The 27,825-nt window shown below is 47.1% G+C and overlaps 1 protein-coding gene across 2 annotated transcripts in view; it reads left to right on the top strand.

Annotated features, from left to right (window-relative positions):
- Pcsk6 (proprotein convertase subtilisin/kexin type 6) overlaps window positions 1-27,825 on the top strand; it is a 184,197-nt gene that overhangs the window by 49,168 nt on the left and 107,204 nt on the right. For both annotated transcript variants that reach the window (XM_041650048.1, XM_041650039.1), the window contains exons 3-6: window positions 18,281-18,385; window positions 19,261-19,404; window positions 20,573-20,649; window positions 23,339-23,427. In XM_041650048.1, the coding sequence (XP_041505982.1) occupies window positions 18,281-18,385; window positions 19,261-19,404; window positions 20,573-20,649; window positions 23,339-23,427 (415 nt within the window). The remainder of the gene's footprint in view (window positions 1-18,280; window positions 18,386-19,260; window positions 19,405-20,572; window positions 20,650-23,338; window positions 23,428-27,825) is intronic.

Genomic DNA, 27,825 nt, shown 5'->3' with positions numbered 1-27,825 from the left:
TCTCCTTCAGATTTAATTAAATTCATTCAAAAAGTATTTGTGTAACCCATACTGACTGGGTCAGTAAATTATGCTTCCTTCCTACCTATATTTGAAATTAACATTGGCAAATATCAGTCAGAAGATGCCTTTGGTAAGATCGGGAATGCACAATGGGCTGGTGGGCCTCTCATAAGTTCATTTATTCAGTAGGTACTTATAAATACCCGCTGTGTGGTTCATTCTGCCTACAGCAATGAGGCTGACAGCTGGGCTGACCAAAAGTGAAGCAATAACTGTGATCTGTCACAGGGAGATCTGTGAGGAGAAAGGATGCTCATGTGAGGAGCAGCACTAACCACAAAGGAGTGTGGCCCCTGATAGGCCAGCCTTTTAAATGTAATAGTCATCTCGCCTTCAAAGCAATGTGCTAAATGCCACTCTGAACCCACTTCCTGGTGCACACAATCAGCCCAGAGTTCCCAGAGAACATCTACAATAAAGTTACCATGAAAGAGGAGTTTTTTGATGTTGCTGCAAGTCATTCCGCTGGCAGTCATGGCTTCATTGTTGACAGAGCTGAGGGATGGGGAAGACGGTTCATCCCTGATCACAGTGATGAATTACTTCATGCTGGGGCATCACTCTGCAGCATTCTGGCTTGAAGTACAGGGGAGGTAGCCCCATTCATGGAAGTGGACTGTGAAAGACAGAACTATCTTGAAGGTTTATGTGGATCCATTTTATAGGCTAGTGGATGAGAAGATGGATGGATGGATGGATGGATGGATGGATGGATGGATGGAGACTGATGCAGGGTGGACAAGTGGATGGATATATGGATGAATGGGTTTATGGGTGGGTGTATGGATAAATGGATGGATAGATGAATGGATGTACACGTGGATGATGGATGAATGGATGGACACGTGGATGATGGATGGATGGACATGTGGATGATGGATGAATGGATGTACACGTGGATGATGGATGAATGGATGGGCACGTGGATAATGGATGAATGGATGGACACGTGGATGATGGATGAATGGATGGGCACGTGGATGATGGATGAATGGATGGACACGTGGCTGATGGATGAATGGATGGACACGTGGATGATGAATGAATGGATGGACACGTGGGTGATGGATGGACACGTGGATGACGGATGAATGGATGGACACGTGGCTGATGGATGAATGGATAGACACGTGGATGATGGATGAATGGATGGATGGATAGATGATGGATGAATGGATGGACACGTGGCTGGTGGATGATGGATGGACATGTGGATGATGGATGAATGGATGACACGTGGATGATGGATGAATGGATGGACACGTGGATGATGGATGAATGGATGGACAAGTGGATGACGGATGAATGGATGGACACGTGGGTGATGGATGAATGGATGGATGGATGATGGATGAATGGACACGTGGATGGTGGATGATGGATGGACACGTGGATGATGGATGAATGGATGGACACGTGGCTGATGGATGAATGGATGGACACGTGGATGATGGATGAATGGATGGACACGTGGATGATGGATGAATGGATGGACACGTGGATGATGGATGAATGGATGGACACGTGGATGATGGATGGATGGACACGTGGATGATGGATGAATGGATGGACACGTGGATGATGAATGGATGGACACGTGGGTGATGGATGGACACGTGGATGACGGATGAATGGATGGACACGTGGGTGATGGATGAATGGATAGACACGTGGATGATGGATGAATGGATGAATGGATGGATGGATGAATGGATGGATATGTGGATGGTGGATGATGGATGGACATGTGGATGATGGATGAATGGATGGACACGTGGCTGATGGATGAATGGATGGACACGTGGATGATGAATGGATGGATACGTGGGTGATGGATGGACACGTGGATGGCGGATGAATGGATGGACACGTGGGTGATGGATGAATGGATAGACACGTGGATGATGGATGAATGGATGGATGGATAGATGATGGATGAATGGATGGACACGTGGCTGGTGGATGATGGATGGACATGTGGATGATGGATGAATGGATGACACGTGGATGATGGATGAATGGATGGACACGTGGATGATGGATGAATGGATGGACACGTGGATGACGGATGAATGGATGGACACGTGGGTGATGGATGAATGGATGGATGGATGGATGGATGGATGATGGATGAATGGACACGTGGATGGTGGATGATGGATGGACACGTGGATGATGGATGAATGGATGGACACGTGGCTGATGGATGAATGGATGGACACATGGATGATGGATGAATGGATGGCCACGTGGATGATGGATGAATGGATGGACACGTGGATGATGGATGGATGGACACGTGGATGATGGATGAATGGATGGACACGTGGATGATGAATGGATGGACACGTGGGTGATGGATGGACACGTGGATGACGGATGAATGGATGGACACGTGGGTGATGGATGAATGGATAGACATGTGGATGATGGATGAATGGATGAATGGATGGATGGATGAATGGATGGATATGTGGATGTGGATGATGGATGGACATGTGGATGATGGATGAATGGATGACACGTGGATGATAGATGAATGGATGGACACGTGGATGATGGATGAATGGATGGACACGTGGATGATGGATGGATGGACACGTGGATGATGGATGTATGGGTGAATGAATAGGTGGACTAGTGGGTGAATGTATGAATAGATGGATAAACACAAGAATGGATGTTAGTCCTTCAACAAAGAAAGGAATTTAATGTTTATTAGCGGATTTTAGTGCACACCATCTCACCTAATGACATGGGTTATGATTATATCAACTATGCTCACAATAAGGAACATGGAGAAATGTTTTCCGAAGGAGCAAGGGCACTCCCTTTCCTTAGGAAGCAAAGCCATGCCATGGCTGCTCACCCTTCCAGAGTGAGAGCAAGTAGGGAAGAGTGGGCAACGTAGTCCTCGGGACCATGTAGAGAAGGGCAGCAGGGCACCCCATTCCAGGGCACAGGCTGAACACGCAGAGATTTGACAGGCCCTGTGATGTTGACAGTGACCCATCACCTGTCGTCTTAGCGGAAAGTCTAAGCTAACAAGGGAGTCACCACCACATGACTTCACCACGGTTTCACTCTGAGCAAGTAGTTGACATGTCCAGTAAAGGCAGCTTTTCCTTCATCTGAAGTCTTCAGCGTCTTTCAGTTGCTACCTCTCAGGGAGTTAAAATTTGGGGCAAAGTATTTGTATAGGGAATGTTCTGACATGGATGCTCTTTGCCAAGAGACTTGGCTCCCGGCCCTCTTTCAAGGGGGCTTCCAAGAATTAGAATTGCTTCTTGATGTTCAGACAAGTAGCAGTCAATATAGGAGACAGAATACATTGTCTCCTTCCTGTTTTAAACCTTTGTGGTATTTTGTTTGGGTGAAGGGAGCTGGGGGTTGAACCTAGGACCTCCCATATGCTAAGTGAGTGCTCTACTACTGAGCGACATTTTCAGCCCCCATTTGCATTATTTTTTAAATTTAGAAACAGAGTTTAGATAACTTGCTTTGGCAGAACTTTTGATCCTCCTGACTCAGCCTCTTGAGTAGCTGAGATTACACAAGAGACCCACCAGCCCTGGCAATGTTACACCTTCCTTAGCTCTCTCCCTGGGCATTCTTTATTTTCCAAAAATATTAACTATATAATCGTGGAATTCAGAGCTGCTCAGTAGGTCCCATACTGGTAAGGCCACAGTGATGCTGAGACAGAAGGCTTGTGCTTGGGCCATGCAGGCAGGGAGGCGGGGACATATTCCAAGGGGTTCCCATGGCTGGATGCCCTAGTCCTACCTGTAAGCAACAGCTGAGATGTTCTGCTGATTTATTTTGGGTGTGTTGAAAGGACTGTGTTCAGTTTGGTTCTGGGGACAAAGTGTTCTCAGGGATCAGTTGTTTTCTTTTATGTGATACAGGTGTTCATTCTGTATCATGTATGGACCTAGACCCTACTGTGGAACCCATGGTAGCATAGGATTTATGGCAGTCCTCCTGCCTCAGTTTCCCAAATGCTGGCATTAGAGTTGTAAGCCTCTGTGCCCTGCATTTGTATCCTTGAAGGAAGCAGAAGGAAGGACAGACTTCCTAGGGCAAGACTCTGCCTTTGTTAATTTTTCCAAATAAAAGTTCCTTTTACCCAGTTTCGTGGCTCCTGGCAGGGCTGCCATCAAAGCATCCTGCCAGTAAAAAAATAAAGAGGAAAAAGGTAAAAAGCCAGACCATCCCAGCCCTGCCTACAACCTGCCTGTGATTGGCAGATGGTCACCCCAGTTCTAATTAAAGCTTCAACCCCAGGGAAAGCATAGGAACCAATTAGGAATCAGAACCACAAATGAAATACCTGTTTACATAGTCTAGTTTTAAAGCAAGCCAAATGAGTCAACTGTCCGTCTAATGAATATTTACTTTCCCTAGTCATTTCCAATTAACTGTTTGATTAAATTAGCTGTTTCATAAGATTATGTAGTTTTTGTCTCTTCTCCGAACCATTTTCTTACATTCGCAAAGCCTTTTTATGCTACCTTTACATCTGGAAAACGCTATAATTAATATTATAAACAAAAGGAAAAGATGATATAATACTATCCGGAGACACTGGAACGTCGCTGCCCGTGAGCAGGAATGATCAAACTGGAAATGAATGTTATAGGGCTTCGGAGAAAGTCCAATCGAATACAGATGGAATTTTATTTTAGTCATCCCAGGCTCTGTTGTATCAAAGTGCTTTGATGGGTGGTACAATTTACAGTCCACCCCAACATCACATAAAACCGATGGGGTGTGCATTTGTTTAAGGAAAATACAGGAGGGAGGCAGTGAAGTGGGGATGCTCGTCTTTAGACACACAGATACGTGTGTGCTATGACACCTGCTAAGCGTCTTTGGACACTGATCCTATACTGGCATATGCTGTCACTTTCCATACATTCTTTTTTAAAAATACACATTTATTTACTTTTATTTTATGCATAGGGGTGTTTTGCCTACATGCATGTCTGTGCACCCATATGCATGCAGTTCCTGTGGAAGTGTGGAAGAGTGTGTTAGATTCCCCTGAAACTGGAGTTATAGATAGTTGTGAGCTGCCATGTGGGTGCTAGGAATTGAACTCAGGTCCTCTGGAAGAGCAGTCAGTGCTCTTAACTGCTGAGCCATTGTTTTTATTCTTAGTTACCCTTTATATGATTTCCCCTGCCTTTGAAAGAGCCATCTTGCTTTGCCTTGCTGATCAGCCTTTTCACAGGGAGAAAAACCCACATGTTCCCAGTGCGCAGTATCAGTCCCTGGGTTTTCCTAAGGGCTGTCATTTAAGCAAGCTGAGAGTGTTTGCTTTAACTTTTTCTTTTGCTAAACGTCTGGAGAAGGAAGGGCAGATGTTACAGAAGCCTCCGCCAATAGCTGAAAGAGCTCACAAATTTTTTAAAAATTACTCGTTCTGCTTCCGTTCCAAGCTGGCTTATGGTGTAGACGCTGCTGCCTGTCTTCCAAACCCTGCATTTTAGCTCGATGACTCTGGTTCAGCCCTTTCTCCTCCTTTGGTGCTCAGCCAGTTGGATGACGGAAGTGGGGAGATGGAGCTGTTATTGGAGGGGGGCCTCAGTGGCTGCTTCCGGGCGGTGGGGTCCTTCCAGTCAGTGCTTCCATGTTTCACAGCCGTAGCCTGATGTCAGGGCTGCGACAGGCATTCTGCTGTAGGATGGGACTTTGCCCCAGAGTTTAATCAAAGCTCGGGTTTCTTTCCAGAGCTGAAGCAACATTGAAGCCGATCTTTCCATTAACCACAGATGGAGTTTTATCTGACAGTTTGTGTGTGGGAGCTGTTCAGATTGCAAACAAGCAGAAAGCTCCTGGCAAATAGTAGCACACAGACAGCGAGTGACCACAGTGGTCTCCGGGGGGGTGGGGGGGGGTGGGTGTCAGTGGATTATGTAATGGGCAGGCTGCTTCTGCCCAGGGTGGATCTGCCCACGGGGTAGGGAGAATTCTCTAGGCACCCTGACTGGAGGTCTCCTGGGCCGTCATTCTCTTCCCAAGGAGTACAGAAGACAGCCACGAGCCGCCTCTCTTCATCAGAACTGGTTCTAGGACATGACTGCTGGCAAGTGGCAAAGGATTTGATTTTAAAATGTACCTTGATGTTTCCTAATGTTACCTGCATACTGGCAGTTCTGCTTAGGTGCCTCGATGACATCCCTAAGGCCTCACAGTCTCAAAGAGAAGCATGCCTTTGTGTTCTCTGGCTTGAGCTGGTGACCTTGCCCTGCTTCTTTGGTGGGGGCCAGTCCCCTTCCTGCAGAATCCTGTCCATATCCTGATTGCTCTCACTAGCATCCCAACACCACCCTCCCTGATGTCCTCCTGAGAGCTCCCTTGTCACTTGTGGCCCACAGCTAAGCTCTCCACACTCCCAAGGGATCCTATGAAACTCCCAATTGCCACTGTCTCGAGTGGATGCTACCACTGTGGTTCCCCTGAGCCCAACCACGCCAGCCTTTAGAGTCCCCTTTAGAGGACTTCTCTCTCCACCCCATTCAGCCTTTGTTCATCTCTTTCCTCTTCCCAGACTCTGGTCTCAAATAACCCTGCTACCAGGAAGCCAATCATTCAATCAAAATTCTCTGACATGGTCTGTTCCTTCTACAGTTGTATATTTGTGGTCTAGATTTAGCCTGTATGGGTGCATACCATAATATTTGATAGGAATGACAGCCACGGCTACGAGTTTGCTTGGGATCTGGGCAGTGACAGACACAGAGTTGGCAGGAAGCTGCATATGGTGTCACTGAGATCGAGAATCATCATCCACTAGGGTCATCCAGTAGGCTACAACCAATAGAACCAATGGAGAGGTAAAGGGAAGGCAAACCAACCAGCTTTATAGATGCTTTTGGGAAGAGGAGCCTGGGCATAGAAATACAAAAGCCCATTTCTTGCCAACACAGTATGAACTTGCAGAGAGCCAAGGCCTTATCTCGTTTGTTTTTATTCTCCCTACAAGCCCAGCAGTTGCCCAGTAAAATCTAACAGATGCTAAATAAATGTTTATGAAATGCCCCTCAGTTTTCGCTCATGTATACCTGTCTTCATTTGCATACCAGCCCCTCTCTTTCTAAATGTTTGAGATAGAAATTGTGGCTCACCCTAACTCACTTGAAATGAAGCCCACAAGAAAGCCTGGATTCTGAAAGCCTTACCATGTTGCCAAAACCATCATGATAGACGCCGGCAGTGTGGATCGGTGTCTGCGAGGGTTGCTGTGACAAAGGGCCGCAGACTGGGTGGCTTAAGTAACAGATGGTTCTGTCTCACAGTCATGGAGGCCAGGAGGAGAAGATGAGGGTTTCTGCTGGGTGGATTCTGCTGAGGTCTGTCTCACGTTGCTCTGCTCCTGCTGTGTCCTTACATGGTCTCCCTCAGTGCACATCTGTGCCCTAATCTCGCATGAGGACATCAGTAATAATGGATGAAGGCCTCCTCTAATGACCTCACTTTAACTCAATTTGTCTCTTTAAAGACTGTCTCCAGAGGTTGGGGTGTGGCTAGTGGCAGAACACTTGCCTAACATGTGTGAGGCCATGGGTTTGAGCATCACAGTCTCATTCTGAGATCCTGGGGCTTAGGACTTCAGCATACGAATCTAGGGGGAGACACAATTCAGCCCCAAGGACTGACCAAACTGGGCCGTGACCGCAGCTCTGTCTTCAGTAACTGGAAGCCGGTGACGGTTGATGAGAGGTTGGCACCTTCTAGCACCTTCTAGCACCTTCTGTGTCCTTCAGCAAAGTGAGAAGTAACTTACAGATGAATGAACAGTTTTAATTTCCAAAAGTACCCACTGACATACTGCTCACATTTTTAGCGTGAATTCTAATTGGTCTTAATAATAAAAACCCGGAGTCAGATATTAGGACGTGAAAGCTGAAAGATCAGAGAAACAAAGCAGCAGCCACTAGTTCTTACCCCTATGAAATCCTCAGAATCAAGTGGGCAAGATCCTGTCTTTACAAATCCTTAGACTGAATTCCCTGAACTCATGTCTGCCCCTGCTTTATATTCCTCTCTCACTCAGCCATCTCCTGTCTCCACCTCCCTAGTGCTGGGATTAAAGGCATGTGACTTCCATGTACTGGGATTAAAGGTGTGAGCCACAACTGCCTGGCTCCGTTTCTGTTTTAAACTGGATCTAGTGTAGCCCAGGGTGGCCTTGAACTCACAGAGTTCACTGGGGAGCCCTCTGATTCCCCAGTGCAGGGATTAAAGGTGTGTGCCACCACTGCCTGGCCTCTATGGCTAACTAGTGGCTTAGCTCCACACTCTGATCTTCAGGCAAGCTTTATTTATTAGATCACAAACAAAATATCATCACACATCACATCTCTTGTGATGGTTAAGCCAGGATCTTCTAAACAAACAGAATTCAAGAAATGGCGTCTACAGTGTTTTTCTGTGGCTGCAAGTGAAGAGGGGAGGGGAGGGATTGCATCCCTGTTGCCTTGGTGACACGACAGGGTGTTGCTGGTGGGATTCTAGGCTGAGTTAGAGTGTGTCTTGTTCCTGGGTTTCCTAACTTCTTCCCATTGTCTACTGCCCTGGCTTACATATACAATTGGTATAGCAACCTTGTGTCTACTCCATGCCAACCCCAAGCAGAAGTACAGCACTCCAAGTGGGCTCAGGCATCCTGCTAAGTCCAACTCAGATGAAGCCAGAAGCCTAGATAGTTCTCCTGGTCTCCATGGAGGTGATAGCTGTCATATCCACAAGTGCAGAGAAAACCCTTTCATTTCTATGAACCTAACTTAATCCTATGGTTTTTTGTTTTCTTTGTTTTGTTTTTTGAGACAGGGTTTCTCTGTGTAGCCCTGGCTGTCCTGGCACTCACTCTGTAGACCAGGCTGGCCTCGAACTCACAGAGATCCGCCTGCCTCTGCCTCTCAAGTGCTGGAATTAATGGCGTGTGCCACCAGTGCTTGGCTCCCCGTGATCTTTTTGTCATTGCTGTCACTGTTGCATTTTAACCCACGAGTTTTATTTCCTTGCCCTAACACAGTACATTGTTCTTAGTTTAAACTTTCAAAGTGACCAGTCAACAACTTTTCATCAGAGACCAAAGGAGAAAAGTGCAAGGGAGAAAGAGTCAGGAGGTCGGGAAAGTCTCAAGGCGGCAGCACATCTCAGTCTTCTGTTTAGTCCAGCACTGTGGGCCACAGGAGGGCATGTAGAAGGGAAGGACATGCAGGGACCATTGAAGCCATAAGTACAGACAGAGCCTAGAGCATGTAGAAGGGAAGGACACGCAGGGACCATCGAAGCCATGACTACAGACAGAGCCTAGGGCATGTAGAAGAGAAGGACACGCAGGGACCATTGAAGCCTTACCTACAGACAGAGCCTAGGGCATGTAGAAGGGAAGGACACGCAGGGACCATCGAAGCCATGACTGCAGACATAGAGCCATCAAACTCCAAATAAGAGGGTTATTGCCTGCCCTTTCTGAACAGAGACCAGGAGGAGTGGATGGGGGATGGTAAAATGGGAGGTGGTGGAAGGGAAAGAGAGGGGAAACTGTGGTTGGTATGTAAAATAAATGAAAAATATTAATAATGAAAGAGCAAGAGGGCCTTTAGTCTACTCAGAAATGTGGGTTAGCATCAGGACATACAGCGTGGAGGCACAAGCCAAGGACATTTTCTTCATGTTTATAATTTTGCCCTTCGGTAAAAATTTATGCTTTTCCTTTTATGTTCTCGTGATGTAGGTGACCAAAGAGGATGGCAAGGGGTGGCCAGAGGTCTCTCTCTTTAGATTTACTCCTTGTTCCTAATCACAGTGACACTGAGGCCCTTTTGACAAAGAGATCAAAGTTACGGTAGAACACAAACCCCATGCCCATTCCTGCAGCATTTCCACACAGTTCCCAGAAGTCCCGGGACTCCAACCTGTCCTTCCTCTTCTTTAGGGACATGGGTCCAGCTTAACTTCCTCTCATGTCTGTACACAAGAGAATAGTGCACACACAGTAAAGCGGTGTGCAAGCTGTATGGGGTTGTGTAAGCATTGGCCAACACTCTCTTCCTCACCTAACTTGTCATGTTGAGCCTTTCAGCAGGCTGGAGGTTGGCTCAGCAAGGTCTTTAAATCAGTCAGCATAAACTAAATGTGATCACCTCGTTAAGTGCAAAGGCTTAGAGATGGGCTGGCCAAGCCCACACACTTCTGTGGTTTGGAAACTGAGGCCCTGGCAGGATATCCTGACTGTCTACTCGGGCTTATTTCCCCAACTGCTCCTTTCTGTGGGAGGGCTTTAGAATTCAGTGGTTCCTGGGCTCCAGTAAAAGGGCCTTTCCTCTACTGATCTGCAAGGTGGGTACTCGGGATGCCTTACCACATAGAAGTCCCTTTTGTTCTTTTACATTTATAGAATAAAGTCCACTTCTCTTCAATGAAGCCAAAAGGCACAGAGAAGAGAGAGTTGCCAGGAGCTGTCCTCTTTGCTCTGGGTACCACTGTGCACGGAACACAGAATCCATTCAAGGCCCGGTAGAAGAGACCCACTTCTGAGTGCCTAAAGAGTGGTTTGGTTCTCATATGTGCCCTTCCCTGCCATCCTTTGTAGGAGCTTTCAGTACAGAGGCCTCTGTGAATGTCCTTTGTCGCCTTAGCTCTATCCATCCACACCATGGACCCTAAGCTCATATATAGAAAGGGGCCTCCCTGGAGAAGCTTGCTGGGCTTTCTGAGGCTGTAGCAAACCCTTCTGGGCAGGAAAGGGCTTGACATCATACATGACTTTGGGTAGGGCACAAGCAGAGTTTTATGCTCTCTGTGTCAGGACTGTCACATGCGAAGACTTTTCAAAACAGCCCTTTGTTGTTAGTGACACCCAGGACCAATGTGTCAACTGGGCTCTCCACTCAGAGGAAGAGGAAACAGCTAAGGATGCCACTGGGACCAGATGAACAATGAGGCCACATCAATGGCACTTGACACCTGCAGGCTGTTTCCTGCGGCCCTGTCAGGGTCTCCCCACACTCCCCACCCCTGCCCTCTGCCACTAGGTCTCTGCTTCTTCGTGTGGGATCCTATGGCTGTCTGTAAATGGTATCTCATCTTGTACACATTCCAGAGAGGCTGGATTTTTAACTTGACTTCTAGAACGAAGTGGGACATTTGCTGGAAAACAAAATATAGGCTTGGGGCAAGGCGGTGTGTGGGCTGCAGTTACTGCCAAAGTGCCGCTCTGCGTGGAATCCTGGGAAGACTCTTTCCCGGAGCAAAGAACTTTGTAGGGTAATTCTGGTGTCAGCTTAGCCGGAAACAAACAGAAGTGGAGAGAAGAAAAAAAAAAGGGTCAGAATAAAGAAATCAAAATGAAGACGTTTTGCAACAGTTGGCGATGGGCAGGAATTGTGCATGGTAGGAGTGTGTTTAGTAGCCTTGCTCCCAGCCCAAATCGCTTATTGCTGATGTTCCACAGAAACTAAACAAACATACAGTAGTCAGTACCCAAGTAGTACATGCCTGTATTTTAGCTTTAATAGTCTGGAGTAGAGGGTTGTGAGTTCAAGACCAGCCTGAGCTACGGACTGACTCCCAGACTAGCAGAAGCAACATAGTGAGACCCCGTCTCAGAAAGAAAAAGAGATCTATCTAAATCATATTTTCAACTCAGAAGTATGTTCCTAAAAGTCTGTTTGTGGTTGTATCTTATATGCGACCCGAAGCATATTCATATTTAAAATCTGAGTCACCGCTTCATTTCTTCATCCAGGAAGCATTAATGAACTCCATCTGAGTGCCACGCATTGCCGAGCATCGTGAAATACAACAGCAACAGGACTTAGACCCTGCCTACGTGGCTGTAGGGCAGCATAGGATAATTGGACCACCGTTTTAAATTCACATTTGTGTCACTATGTCAAATGCCTGAGATAAATCAACTTGGGACAAAGGGGGGTGGGGTGAACTAGAACGAAGTATAATGGTATAGGTATGAAAATGCCACAATGCATCACTCGATTTGATAATTTAAAGTTTGCTTTAAAAATAGGAAAGGTGTGTTTTCTGCCTCAATTTCAGAACTTTGAAGTCATAGTTACCTGATCCTATTGCAGTGGTTCTCAACCTTCCCAACACTGCGTCCCTTTTATACAGTTCCTCATGTTGTGGTGACCCCAACCATAAAATTATTATCATTACTACTTCATAACTGTAATTTTGCTACAGTTATGAGTCATAATGTACATATCTGTGTTTTCTGGCGCTCTTAGGCAACCCCTGTGAAAGAGTCACTCAAACGCCAAAAGGGTCACGACGCACGGGTTGAGAACCACCGTCCTATTTGTTTGGGCCTGTGGTGGCACACCACATCATAAAGGGAGCACATGACAGGGAAGGCAGATTCGCCTCACGGCAGCTGGGGAGCAAATACCAAGGAAGGTCCAGGGCAATATCCCTCAAAAGTGTACCCCAGTGACATAATTTCCTTCAACCAGCTTCCCCATCCCCTGCTGGGGATGAAACCCAGTACCTTGTACATGCCAACTAGGCAAGTACTCTACCGCTGGCCTGCAGTGCCAGTCTCAGGACCTCAGCTCTTCAAGGCTATGCCATCTCTCAATAGCACCACAGGCCAGTCCACAAGCTCCCACCACGCTTGCCAACCGTAGCAGCCCCCAAAGCCATACGGTCAGAAGTGGAGGCCAGGGTCACTCACACATGAGCTTAGTAGAGTTTAGGCCTTGTTTTCCAAGTTTCATACTGTGGACTTGAAAGCCGAATCAATACATACTGTTGTCTCTTTCTGTACATTTCTCACAGGGAGAAAGTCTGGTTACCTCACACAGTGTACGGCGTCTGGTGCAGAGGGCGTGAATGGAGCTTTAGTGGGAAGAGATGGTCAGGCCTGCTGCCAGAGAAGCACGAAGACTTCCTATGTACACCAACTCGCTTAGGAGAGGGGCTTATTAGACCATGGCCCTAACATAATGCAAAACTTATTTTGTTCATCTTTTAATGTCCCCATAGGGTTTCTCAGTCTCAACACTGTCTCAAAGTCCAAAGTTTCTGAGATTCAAGGCAGTTTCTGAACTAAAGCGCCCTGTAAAATCAATAGTCAAATCACATACTTCCAACATATAACAGCACATTATACATTATGGTATTATACATTACCACCCCAAAAGGGAGGAATGGGAGCGTGGTGAGGTGATCCTGGACTAAAGCAAAACCCGGATTCCAGCAAAGCAAACACAGCCCTGTGGATCCCCTGGTTCCAGCGGCTTAAAAGGCTCCACCCTTCCAAGCGCTGCAGTCACTGACATGCATCTCGAGACTGGCTCCCCCGTCTGTCGCTCCCCTTGGCAGCTGTCTAACAGCTATGGCATCGCCGATGTCTGTGATCTCCTCTGCAGCCCAGGTTTCTCTTTCACAGCCTTGTAAGACAGCCTCTTACCCTCTCGGGACTTTCACCCTCTGCCACACTGCCTGCCCATCTTCTCTGACACCACAGAGGAAGAAGAACCATGATCTTTTCCTCTTGTGTCCTTCATACTCTGGAGCCAGCAGCAAACGGGCAACATTGTCAGGTTTGGGATGGCCCCTGCCCTCTTGAATCACACTGGCCTTGGGATCCAATTGTTTTCTATAAGCAGAAACACCACGGGTTCTCTTTCACAAGTTGGGAGCTTGGTGGTGAGGGTTAGGGGATGGGGGGGTCTCCCCCTGAGGACACCCCTCCCTTTGTTCCAGTATAGTTGGCTCTCTCCTTAATGCTGCTGATCTGAGCAGTTATAGCCCCTCTTCCAGCACAGGCTTTGGATGTAACATTAAGCTTTTTAGTGCTTTTCTTCCTCTCTAAACTGTACATCTTGTATTTTTTTTTACCCTGCCCATTCCTTTTAACTGGAGACCTGCATAAGAGTTGTGTATAGTAACCAAGCCACAGGTTCAATACTATGCTTTGAAATCCTCTCTGCCAAAGAAATTAGTTCCTTGATTTTTTTATTTAGCCTCAGGCAAGTTCTTAGGACTAGGGTGGAAAGTGGCCAGATTCTTTGCCAAATATCGTAGGAATGGCCTCTAGCCCAGTTCCCACTGTCGTTTCCCTCTGAAACCTCTTCAGCCACAGTCCCCGTTTCTCATGGCGCTGCTGCCTTCCAGGCTGCTTGTGGAATGGCCCGTTAAGCCCTGCTTACAGCCTTTAACCTCTTTTCTAGTCCCAAGTTGCAAAGTCTTCCATATTCCTTCAGAACAGCAGCATGACCATGTCCTTGACAGCAACAGCCTCTGCTCGCTGGTTCCAAGTTCTGGACTGGTTCCTTTTCCCTTCCTGAGATGAGAACACCTGAACTAACACAGTTTACAGAAGGCTGTAAGCTTCAGAGGGCTGGGAGCCCCAGATGCGGCAGGCATGGGGACTGGATCAGGAAGCTGAAAGTGCACATTTTTCCTACAAGCAGGATGCAAATAGAGCTAACTAGAAGTACAGAAGCCTCTCTCCTCCGACCACCAAAAGAAAAAAAAAATCTGAGCCCATGGGGGACATTCACACTCATCCAAATCACTGTAATGGGCAATACTTAACCCAAAGAGATTCTCATGTTGCTTTTTCTAATATAGATAACTACATACTCAGGGTAAATTAGTCCAAAAGACACGTTATCAGCCCTCAGCTCTTCAACATTTGCTTTCAATTTCTACCGAAGCACCAGTCCCAAGAGGGATATGTTAGAGACCTTAGTAATGTGGTCTTTTGCTGTGGATCACATTAGGTGTGGACATAATGAGTCTTGGACAAGCCTAGGCAAAGGACCCTTCTGTGCGCAGGGGTGGTTTTTGTCTGATGGGGGAGATGGAGCTTCAGTCACTTGGTTTGGGGACACATGCATATTTGTGGCCTTCTTAGAGTAGCTAGGTGACTCTAATCTGAGGGCACCCACACAGAGCCTCACATCGGGCTGGGGTGGAGGACTGGCGTGTTGGCCTTGGTCAAGAACCAAGTACGTTTACCCTCGCCTCCCCAGAACTTAGCGCTGGGCCCCTGGAATTCTCGTGCAGATCTCTGTTGAGTGAGCAGGTGACTGTGCGATCCCAGGATGACCAATCACTATGCAGAGAAGTCAGGATGGAAAATTAGCTTATTCTTCATGACAGTCCAGAAGTGAGCTTGGGAGTCCTGTTGGCCCTTTCCCAGAGATGGGTGAGAATTAAGGCAGTGGCCAGAGCCTGGGAAAAAGATAGGGTGACAGCTAGCTAGGGTAGCCATTGTGCTTGGGCTGACCAGGTCCCTGTTCACAGCGTTGACCCTAGACAGCCCACACTGGGTACATAATCCATGCTGTTTGGTTTCATTGTTCTGAGACTGTCGTGGTCACTGTCTCCTGTCACTGGAAGAGATTCATAGCGAGGAGAGAGAGCATACCGTTGGGAACTCCAGATCGTATTGTGCATCCATTGTTGTCACAGCCCCCGCAGAACTGTGTCAGCATGGGGCCCTTCCCCAGAGACCAGCCATGACCAGGAGCTGGGATGCGCAACTCATTCAGCTGGCAATTCCATTCTGGAAACTTGTTTCCCCACACCAACGCCCAGGCTCATAAAGCATAGCTACCTTCTTGAGCGGAAATGAGCCTGGTGGTGCTGGAGTTCTGGGTGTTTAAGGGGACAGTAAGTCAGGAGCTCTCAGCATGGCCGGAGGGGTGGCATCATCTCAGAGAGGATAGAACCAGAGGCGTCCACTGTGTTTTATATCGAGGTGTTTAGCAGCTGTGGAAAACAGTGCCTTACATCTCTCATACCAGGTAGTGCTTTCTGTTCCGGTAGCAGCAGAAGTGGGGACGCTGTAAAATGCTGTGAGTGAGTGGCTGTGATGAGCAAAACCTCTCGTTGCATCGTTTTTTGTCTCCTGTAGGAGTCTCTGTCTGTGGCACTTAAGAATTGCCCCGGACCTGGGGCCAGAGCTTTTAAATTGTCTAACCCCAAACTGATTTTGAGCCCTTTGCAGGATTTCTCTGTTGTTGTTTTTGAGACAGTGTCTTGCTATGTAGCTCTGGCTGGTCTATGCATCAAACTTCTTGCCTCCCAAGTACTAGGATTGATGGTGTGTGCACCCATTCCCAGCTTTCTTGCAGGGTTGCTAATAAACCAAGTATACAGATGATTCATAGATAGATCATATTATGGTGGGTCAGCCCATGCTTCCTCCTACAGGTTTGGCCTGCGTACCAGGGAGCTTTGACATCCATTGTCCACCTGTCAGGCTCCCAGTCGGGGGGCAATGCTCCCTCCTTCAGGAAATGGAGAAGCTGAGGCTTACCGAAGAGAGGGGAATCTTACCTTTGACCCCAGAATACCTCACTCCTTGTTTAATTTGTGATAGCCATTTTAATGTCTAGGACAGGCCCAGAGTCCCCAGCCTTGGCCCAGAAACCTTCAAGTAACCTTTTCTTCCCTTTTCCTTTGTTCTTTCCTCTTGCCTGTGCCAACTCCTATAGGCAGCCTGTCTTATGTAGAGTGACCTCACTCCACCGTCTGCGGGGTGGGAGCCCCAGAATGGGGTCCAGCCTCCTTGAGAGCAAGGACTGGATGCACGATTACAATCTCATCTTTCCAGTCTTGGCACCCGCCTGAACCCCAGCAGCAAGCATTGCCGAGGGGCTACCCGGCTCAGCAAGGCCAAAGAAAACACTTCCACTACCTTGGGATCTTGACTAGGCTCCTGCAGTCGGGAAAGAATGTGTCGCATGATAAGCATAACGCTGCACGCTGGGCACTAGTGTGACCGTTTTGTATGCCCTGTGTACGCAGCGGCCATCAGAATGCATGATGACAGGCCCATTCTTGAGACAGACAAACTGAGGCTCGGGAGGCACCACGAGGTGTGGGCCTGAGTTTATCCCAGGCATTCTGAGTCCTAGAATTTATTTTTCCTTTCAAGCTCTTGCTCGATCATGAAGGCAAGTAATACCACGTGAAAGAAATTTCTAAAATCTCGATTATGAATTAGCAGTGATGTCACCAGCTAGGAATTGCTGATGTCAGTCCTCTGCTGTTTTCCTTTCTGGATCGTCTCTGTGCATGCTTTGGTGGTGCCGCGTTTCTAGTCGCTGCCCAGATTTCTGGTTCATTAATTATGGTGGTCATTTACTTCCTCGTGTCCCCTGGTACCGGCGGACGGAACAGTTTCTTCATTCTCTTCCATTCGTGTTTTTTTTTTTTTTTCGGAGCAGCTGTCAAGCAGTTTTTTGGCACCTCCACGTTCTACTGTTTCTGGTGGAATAAGGTCAGAGTCTCTACGTTGTGTCACCAGCAACCCCATTCATAGTAAGCCAGCAAGCTTTCAAATGGGGTCAAAAGCGACCCTTGGTGCGTGCCATCCAGATCACCTACCGTGACCCAGATCTTCCCAAAGGAAGCCCGCAGTGTCTAGAAGAGACTGAAGTTGGGAGGCCACTTTTTTGTTTGTTTTTTTGAGAAAGAACTTTTCTGTGTAACAGTCCTGGCCGTCCTGGAACTCATGGCTTTACATTCACAGAGATCCACCTGCCTCTGCCTCCCGAGTGCTAGGATTAAAGGCGTATGCCACACCACCCGGGGAGGTCACTTTTAACAAATAAATGCTCTGTCTATTTATCGGCTATCTGTCTATCATAGATGTACCTATCTATCAGATATACCTATCTATCATATAGATCTACCTGTGGTTAGCTTACACACACACACACACACACACACAAATGTCACACACAGCACGTGTGTGGAGACTACAGGCTAAGTATGGAGTTGTTTTTCACCCTCCACGTTATTATGAGTTTCTCAGGTTGGTGTACTTAGTGTTTTACCCACTAAGCAACCTTGCCACCCTTTTTAAGTGTTTGTGTGTGTATGTGTGAACACAGACACATACATGTGCACACCAGAGTATGCATATGGAGGTTAGAGGAAGGCTCTTCCACATCACTTCTGAGATAGGGCCTCTGTTGTTGCTGCTACACTGTAGACCCCAGGGTAGGTGACCTTGGAACTTCTGGGCAATTCTCCTGTGTCCACTTCTCCATCTCGCTGTCAGGGTGCTGGATTAGAGATATGAGCCATTGCATCGTGTTTGGTTTTTAATGTCTCTTCTTGGGCTTACACTCAGGTTGTCGGGCTTGCACAGCAAGTATTTTACCTGTGCAAACATCACACCTTTGAAGCAAATAATATCTCCATTGCTTTCTGGTAGGTAAAATGGCTCCAACAGCAAGAAGTGAAGCGCAGGGTCAAGAGGCAGGCACGAAGCGACTCTCTCTATTTCAACGATCCCATTTGGTCCAACATGTGGTACATGGTGAGTAGGTGATGGGACCTCTGTTCTCTAGGACGTTAGCATGCTCCTCTGAAGTGGGTTGACTTTTCCCTTGCGATCCCAGGACAGCTCCGGACAGACCTCCTTCATCTTGAGTCTGAACCCTCTGTGTCAGTGTTCTCAACAGAGTTCCTCGTGTTGCAGTGACCACCCCACCCATAAAATTATGCTGTTGCTACTTCCTAACTGTAATGGTACTACCGTAATAAATCCTGATGTAAATCCATGACTTGCAGGGTATCTGATATGTGACCCCTGTGGAGGTTGCAAACCCCAGGTTGAGAACTACTGCTCTACATGAAAGCACAAATGAGCCTGTGTGAGAGTCAGAGAATCCTCTGTACAGAGCGAAGGGCTTTGATGCTGACTGTAGCATGGACTAAGGACAGAGGAGCTGTCCCTGGGCAGTGTCCCCAGCAGGAGACAGTGACATAGGGAAATGGTAGCGCACAGTCAGATGCAGAGAAGCTAGGGAGTCTCCGCATGTAAGAAAATCTTTGCTAAGCTGGAGCCCTCTGCTTTTCATTGCTTCCTAATATAGTCGCCCCTATCTGGGTTTCCCTGCTGTGCCCTGTGGGCATCAGGGGTGTTTGGGTTGCTGTGCTGTGCTCTGTGGGCATCAGGAGTATCTGTGCTGCCATGCTGTGCCCTGTGGGCATCAGGAGTGTCTGGATTTCCGTGCTGTGCCCTGTGGGCACCAGGAATGTCTAGGTTTCCATGCTGTGCTCTGTGGGCACCAGGAGTGACTGGGTTTCCGTGCTGTGCCCTGTGGGCATCAGGAGTGTCTGGGTTGACATTCTATGGCCACTCAGCATGAGAGGTGTCACACTGGGTTTCAATGTCTTCTGTGTTTGCAGCATTGTGCTGATAAGAACAGTCGCTGTCGGTCAGAGATGAACGTCCAGGCGGCATGGAAGCGAGGCTACACGGGAAAGAACGTGGTGGTCACCATCCTTGATGATGGCATAGAAAGGAATCACCCAGACCTGGCCCCCAACTATGTAAGTCCAACCTCAGACTTGACACACATGGTATTCAACCACACCAGTTATAAAATACAGACAAACTGTCTTTCCTTTTCCCCCAAACACATTAAATCAGGGAACGATGAAAATCATCATGGGAAGGTTCAGGGATGCATTCTCCCTCACACCAGGGAAGGCTTTGCAGAGGGATACGACCATGTGTTTGAGTCACATGCTTCCAGAATGTAGCCTAGAGAATAGAAACTCGTGCGCAGAGGTGGTTATCACATGCACATTAGCTTGTGGGTCATTGCAGGGTTAAAACACAGGGTCTGGGCCCAGGGAGTCCAAGTTCCTCTCCTGGCTCTGTCACTTGCTTGATCCAGGCAAGCTGCCTGAGTTCTCTGTTCCTCAGTGTTACCGTCTGTAAAACAGGGCGACTGGAAGGACTGCTTCTTACGGGGTTATTGTAAGGACTGAATGAGTTCGTAAGTGTAAGGAGAACCTGACATGCAGTCAATATGGGAAACACGCTAAGCCTCTAACATACCTGGGGTCAAGAGTGGTGAAGTAAACCCCACAGAATCGGCTTTTGGGGTAACTATGTAGCCCTTAGAGATGAGTTTTGAAGACTGCATTACCACTGGAAAACTTGGTGATATGTCTTCCAAGAAGGATGAAATTTGTGTGAATACCATTGTGACAAATATGTAAAGGAAAGTATGCATGGTACAATATGAAATCAAGGAAGTTCTGGGACCTGAAGACTTTATGCGGAGAGGAATGAGCTGCCCCAGAAAACCAAGGCTGAGTGGCTCCTGTGAAGCATCTGAAATCACAGAGAGACAAAGGGTGCCATGGTCGCAGGGCCTGGGGAGGGAGGGAGTGGGCAGTTCCTGATTCGTAGTACATGCTTTTCATTTTGCACAGTGAAAAAGTCCTAGTGATAAATGGTCGTGATAACTGCATAAAAAAAAAAGTGTGTGAATTTAGCAGCACTGAACCATACATTTGAAAGCAGTTGAGATAAGATTTTATGTACCATATATTTCACCACAGTGAAAGGTGTGTAGGATGGTGGTGACCGTCACAGTAACCCCGGTTATGATTTTCCTCATTTTCTAAGCATGGTGTAGGGAAAGTTTAAATGGGGGCTGTCGTACATTGTGTCTCTAATCTTTGCTAACCATGGTTTAACTCCTAGGATTCCTACGCAAGCTATGATGTCAACGGAAATGATTATGACCCATCTCCACGATATGACGCCAGCAATGAGAATAAGTATGTCCCTTTGCGGCCTCCTTCCTGGCTTATCTTCCTTTCCTTGCGTGCAAAGAGGAGGCCTGCAGAAGTGCTGACTCTGCATTCTTCTTCTGCCTGGGTGCTGTTCAGGGCATGTCTAGGTCTCAGAAGTCGCTTTACCACAGCTCCTTGGGCACAGGTGGCTTCTTTGGAGTTAGCCTCCTCTTTTAGGAGTCACCTCTGCTGGCCAGACAGAGATGGTGTGAAACACTATCCCTGTTTCTAGCCTTGTGGGCTATGAACGACGCTGAACAAATACAGAGTTCAAATCTCTGCTCTCCACCTACTGCTTGTGTGATATTTGTGCACATTTGAGAAGCCTTACTGAGACAGTCCTTGTGTCCTGGAGGCTGCTCCATGCAGGTGGTGTCTCTAGCTCAAGGGTTACTGAGATGGGTAAGCGAGGTGACCTGTGGGCGTTGTTTACACTGTGTTAGTTGCCACCTCAGGTGCCCTGAAGAGGTCACATGACCTGTGCAAGCTAAATGGCAGTCCTGGGGTTGCTCCTGGGATTGCCTTCATGGTGCCTACTTGTCTTTTCTCTGTCAGCATGCCTGATTTGCTTAATTTTATCATTCTTCCAGAAAAAAATACTTAGGAAAGTAACACAAGCCCTTTTTCCCTTCCCTATGTTGACAAAGCACTGGCCTGTGTATCTTCCCAACTTGCTCATTTTAGCCAACTTTCTATCAACGTAAGGAAATGCTAGATTTAGTTGACTTAGAATAGGCAAAGCTACATGCAATGCCCTGTGCTCTGGTCCTAGCTACTCAAGGGGAAGGCAGGAGGTGCTGCCGAACCTAGGAGTTAAAGGCTAGCCTGGACAATATAGCAAGATGTAGCTCTGAAGGGAGGAGAGAGAGAGAAGTGGGGAGAGTGGAAAAAGACAAAAAAAAAAACAAAAAACAAACAAACAAACAAACAACCAGACATGGAGAGATTTATTTTGGCACACAACTTTGCCCCATTCATGGTCTGTTGCCTGCATCATGGTGGGAACATAACAGTAGATCTACAGGAGGTCAGAACAGTGCATGAGGTCACCCAGAAACTCGAAAGAAAAGGAGAAAGTGTCTGGGTCTCAAAGTATCCCTCAGGGCATGACCTAGGCTCTACCTGCTAAAGATACAGCCTCTTGCAGTAATGTCACTGTAGACAGATTATTCTTTGGGTCGCCAGCTCACGAATAATAACATGGAGACTGAATATTTATTATGAAAGTTCAACTTTAGCTTGGGCTTGTCCCACTAGCTCTTATAACGTAAATTAACCTGCTTCTATTAATCTATGTTCTACTGTGGTTTTTTTTTTCCTCCTCTCCATTTCTGCCTGTCCATCTTGTTACATGTCTCCTGGTGCCAGATTCTTCTTCCCAGTCTCTCTCTCTGCCCAGAAGTCCCGCCTATACCGCGTACCTAGCTATTGGCCATTCATCCTTTTATTACATCAATCACAGCAATGCATCTTCACAGAGTATACAAATATCCCACAACATGTCACCCTGGGACTAAGCCTTTATTTAACACATGAGACTGGGACAGGGTATTCAACATCCAGAATCCAGCAGTATGCTATTATGCCATGGGGTCCATGAGATGTTGTGCAGGGCCAGTTGGGTGCTGGGTGCCGCATGCCCCCAGAGCTCCTGGACTGCCTGCTTTCTGACTCACGTCCCAAGGTGCCCTTCTGCTCAGCATTGGGGAGGCCTTGGGCAAAGGACCTGCTTCCTGGTCACACATCAAAGGGCCGGGAAGCATGATCTATATTCCACGCAGTGACCCTTGAAGGGCAGAATCAAATCCCAGCCTGTGACCTGAGAGCAGGCCTGGCCTTGGGGCTGTGACAGTTCCAGAGAATGACAGATGACGCCCTTCCAAAGGGCTAGCAAGCAGACCCGGGGCCATTTTTAAATTTTGCTACAAATCTGATCAATGATTCCAATTCCCCCGTGGTCTCTCCTCACAGCTGTACCATGTAAACTGGCCCATGTTTTGGCCTTGGCGAGAGGAAGTGACCCAGTGTGGCATGTCAGAAGATGGGGGTCATTCCTGGGGAAAGCAGTTTGTTTCTCGCTGACTTCCACATTGTCCCTCGCCTCTACTGAGTATTTGACAACACTGTCCTTTCTCAGCTCCTGTTACACCCCTATGGAAATGGCAGAGGCCTGTGTAGGGAAGCAGGGTGCTTGTCAGGACACAGGGAACAAACAAAAGCGCGGTGTTTTCTTCCTTTTGTTGTACTGGTCAGGCGAGCATGGACATCGCCGCACATGCAAGTGTCAAGTGGCATGTCTTTAGTCCCAGGAGACAGAACTGAGGCAGGACTGTGAACAGCCCTGGCAGTGAGTGAGCAATAGGAAGCGAGGAGAAGCCCAGGCCATGGACACTGGCATCAGATCTTACCGGAAATCTATCGGAGGCATCTTAGAAGGGACAACCTGGGAACCATTGTTTCCCACCTCCAGATGGGCAAAGAGGGCTGGGCAAAGCCTGCTTGAATACATATGCCAGAAGGGCTGCCAAAAAAGGGGGTGGGGCTTGGCTGACATCTCAGGCATAGGGATAGCTGACCTTGGCTGTGGAAATAATGAGCATTTTACAGGGTTCTCTAATAATTGCTGGCCCAGGACCTTACTTTTATTGTTTCTTTTTTTTTTTCTTTGCTTCAGACATGGCACCCGCTGTGCAGGAGAAGTCGCTGCTTCAGCCAACAACTCCTACTGCATCGTGGGCATAGCATATAACGCAAAGATAGGAGGTAAGGCAAAACAAGTGGGAGCAAAGGGACCAAGGACTGTGGCGTTCAGTAGCCTCACGTCCTATGGCCTGAGCATAGGCTTGGCACAAAGCAGCAATGCCAGCTTTGTTACAACCCTGGCAGACAGCCTAGTAGGTAGGCCTCAAACTAGGAATTGCTTGCCATTTTCCTGCCATTGAGGGTCCCATTGGAAGGGAATCCTCTTGCCCTGGCCACCCTGACCACTGACTTGCCTCTGCCATCACATGGACTCTTCTGATAGGCTTCTGTGGCTCCCTGTCTCTTCCCAGACACACTTGCTGCTCTCTTGGCCCAATCTGCTGTTGCCATGCAATCACTTCCTCTTTCCATATTTGATGGAGTGCTCCCCACCAGTCATCCCCCTGCCTCCACCCTCTTTCTGGTGGAGTTGTGTCCAGGGCTTGACCCCAGCTGATCTGGCTTTCTCATGCAGTTAAGTCAAGCTGCCCTTGCTAGCATGAGGCTCTGGAGCAAAGGATGCCATGTCTTCCTGTGCCCCACTGGAGCCTGGCAGTGTGATAACTTAGTTGCCGGGTTTTCTGAAGCGCCCCTAAGTGCACAACACTGAGCAGGTGGGGCAGAAGAAACAGTGCCAGCCAGTCTCAAGGACTTCTTGGGGGCTTACCCATGTCTCTGCTGGCCTCCTTAGGGGTGGGGGTTGCAGCTTCATCAGCATCACCTACAAAGAACATGAGGTGGAGAGGTTGGGTCAGGGGTTTCCTGCATCAGCCAGTCCTTGAGGAATTTCTCGAATTTTGAGGAAGTGAGTTCCAAGTGTTTACTAAATTAGGAACTCGCCTGCCTCTCCTTGGGATTTGGCATTTGGCATCAGGTCTCAGGCCTAAGCCCACTCACACACTCCACTGCCTGTGTAGTCACAACTTGTGTATTCTCTGTGAGCCCAGGTATGGCAGGCAGTGATTGCCTCCCAGGTTTGATATGGCAATAAAATCAGATACCACATTTGCAGGCTTTGCCTCAGAGCTAATCTCCAGGGAGCTGCCGAGTCGTCCCCCGCCCTCTCCCCCAGTTGCAATCCTCACATAATCAAAACAATTCATCTCACTTTGAGTGAGCAGATAGAACCATTGTTCAGGTTGTTCAAGCCGTGCTCCAGCTCCCTAGAAGGGCAGCATCAATGACTGATATCTCCTAGAGATGCAGATTCCTTGCTTCATCCCAGATCTGCAGAGTCCCACGGAGTTTGTCTGGACTAGGTAGTTTGCTAATACTGGCCTTGAGGACTCTCTGGGGCCATGCAGGAGGGGAAAGTGTAAGAACAACTCACTGGAAGCTAATAAAGCCCAGCCCAGGGGAGCTGCGCAAGGGCACGAGGGTGTTGTGCTATCTTTGGATGGTCCTACCCTATCCTCCATGCAAAACTGTGTCTCTGAGCTTCCCAGAGTCTGCAGTCTAGACAGAGAGTACCTCCTGTGTAGGGCGGTGTGCTGTCCTTGGATGGTCCTACCCTATCCTCCACATAAAACTGTGTCTCTGAGCTTCCCAGAGTCTGCAGAGTCTGGACAGAGAATAGCTCCTGTGTAAAGCTGGGAACAAGAATGTCTTAAAAATTAATTTATTGAACATCTTCAAGCACGTACCGCATGTATAACTCTGGGCAGCCACTGAAGGGGAGAAGATGATGCCAGACATAATTAGGAGCCTCCAGGATCTCAGCATGCCTGTGGGATGACTAGTACTGCCTAGAAGTCAGTACAGGATCAAGTCCTGAAGTGAGACAGGCAGGCGGAGGGTGGAAAGGCAGAAACAAGAGGCACGGCTGGATTCCGACCTGGAGGCTGGGCTGCAAACAGAGGGAGTTCCAAGGAGGCAGCAAAATCAGCAACATGGAGCTAGGTGGGGCCAGGCTACCTGGGGAGGGACGAGGAGCAGGGTATAGGAAGACGAATGTGTGTGAGAGAGAGATGTCCATAACCAGGGGCACAGGGCAGCCAGTATCCCCAAAGCCATCATGCACAATTCGGCTTCCACACAGATGGCCGCCTCTTCTGCCTGTCCCACCCCTGTCACCCACCCCTAGGCAGGGCAATTTTTGAAATACCCCAGACACAAGGTGGCCAACCTCTCTCAGTTTTAATGCACACGGCAGTGACTCTGGGTCCACCGTGGGGCTAAACCTTTTCAGTTTTTGCTGTGTGGTTTCAGTTGTTGCTCAGGAGAGTAAAGTGTATATTCTAGCTTGTCTCAGTCCATCTGGAATAAGTCACATACAAATCATGTGTGATATAATGAAATAATCAAAAACAGATCCTTTCAGTTCATGCTGTCACGTTTTGTGGGCTCGCCTGTAAGTCTCTGTGTAGCTCAGGTTGACCTCACAGCAGTCAGCCCCTGTGAGGCTGATGTGTACAACCCGACTCAGCGTCCGCTGTTTCTTGCTTTAAATATTCAAGTCAGCTAATAGAAAGATATACTTGCCTATATATGTAGTATTTCTTTCTTTAAAAAACGGTTTATTTACATATTATATTATATTATATTATATTATATTATATTATATTATATTATATTATATGTACAGCGTTCTGCCTGCAGGTCAGAAGAAGGCACCAGATCTCATTATGGATGGTTGTGAACACCATGTGGTTGCTGGGAATTGAACTCAGGACCTCTGGAAGAGCAGTCAGTGCTCTTACCCTCTGAGCCATCTCTCCAGCCCCTAAATGTAGTGTTTCTTAAATTTTCAACCTGAGAATTTATTCTTTGAAATCGGTTCTGAGTCAGTAGCCTAAATTGGCCTAAAGCTCTGTATGTAGCCTGGGCTGGCTTCAAACTCATGGCAATTATCCTAGCTCAGCCTCCCAAGTTTTGAGAGTAAAGGATCAAGTCACTGTACTCTAGAAAATTGTTTTTTAAATTTTCAAGTATTCTGGTGAGAAATTCTCCTTCAATGTATTTGAAAGTGTCTTTTTTAAAAAGCTACTTAATAAATTTAGTTTGCTTTAGTATTTTCACCATTTGTAAAGAAACATTAAAACAAGTTAAATGGTAAAAAAAATAAAATAAATAAATATAGTTTGTGGGTATATGGATACAGAAGTCAGAGGAAAACCTGGGGGAGTCAATTCTTTTCTTCCATCTTATATGTCCCAGGGTTCGAACTCCTGGCCCTGAAAGTGGTCTTTGTCTTCATGTTGGAAAGAAGTCATAGGAACGGGATTCTAGTGTGATGCTTACAGTGATCTAAAGATATCGTTCTTTGCTCTTCTGCCACCAGTGTTTCTTGGTGAGGCAGGCACCATCCCTACTGCTGCCTCTGCTATGGTGTGATCTGTTCCTGCGGAGACCTGAGGATGCTCTTCCCAATTCTTAGTTCCCTGCCACTATCAGGACCTTTTGTGTAATTTTCTCCCTATTATTCCAGCTTGGAGTTTGCTGTGTTTCTCAGTAAATTCACGTGCTCTCTCTGTCTCTCTCTCTCTGTCTCTCTCTCTCTGTCTCTCTCTCTGTGTCTCTCTCTCTCTCTATATATATATATATCTATATATATATATCTATATATATATATAGATAGATAGATAGATAGATAGACAGACAGATAGATATAGATAGATATGTGTGTATGCATATGTATGTATATATGTATATCTGTTGTAGCTTAAAGAAAACTAGTGTTTAAGTGTTTTTAAGTTACAGTTGCCAGGCTACTCCACACACCTCATAAGTCACTGAAGCTCTGTTTGGAAAAATCTTTATTTCTCTGTTTGTTTCTAATAAGATGGTTGGCATGATGCCGTCTCTGGGTGTGCCTTCTTTCTATTGTAGCCAGTCTATTCTTAATTTCACCTAATTACAAAGTTTTAGTTATTGTAATTTCTGTCTTATGTTTTCCGTTTGCTTTATTGTTTTTAACCATCTCTAAATCTCCCCCGAGACTCCCCACATCTTCACGCTAAGTATTTTTTTTATCTGACACTCTCTGGTACAGCAGTAGGGATTACTACTGAGTCTTCTGTATTAGGTCTAGTATCCCGGTCACTTTTATGTTCGTAATGATTAGTTCTCCTCTTTACAATGGTTCACATATTCTTTTATTCGCATGTTTAGTTACTTTTATTGTATCATTATGTAATAAAAAATTTATTATACAATAAAAATAATCTATATTGTAGAATTTAGAGCCTGCTGGGCTTTTTCTGAAAACTGTAAAATTCGTTCATTATAGCAGTGATTTAAGTTTGAATTTTGAGAGACTTATTCATCGTTTCACAGACTTCTTTACCAGGAACATAGGTTTTGTTCTTGTACCATGACTTTGTGGTATTTCAGAAACCTGCAGTTCTGGGGTGCATAGTACTTGGAACATCTGTACGGCTTGCCCTGGCTTGTGAGCGTTGTCTCCCTTCTCAAGTTTTG

This window comes from Microtus oregoni, unplaced genomic scaffold, assembly GCF_018167655.1.
Source record: "Microtus oregoni isolate MIOR12 unplaced genomic scaffold, Mior012 000000F_ref0000247, whole genome shotgun sequence".
NCBI lineage: Eukaryota > Metazoa > Chordata > Mammalia > Rodentia > Cricetidae > Microtus > Microtus oregoni.
The sequence above is the reverse complement of the archived record's forward strand: the minus strand, read 5'-3'. Positions and strand labels throughout refer to the sequence as shown.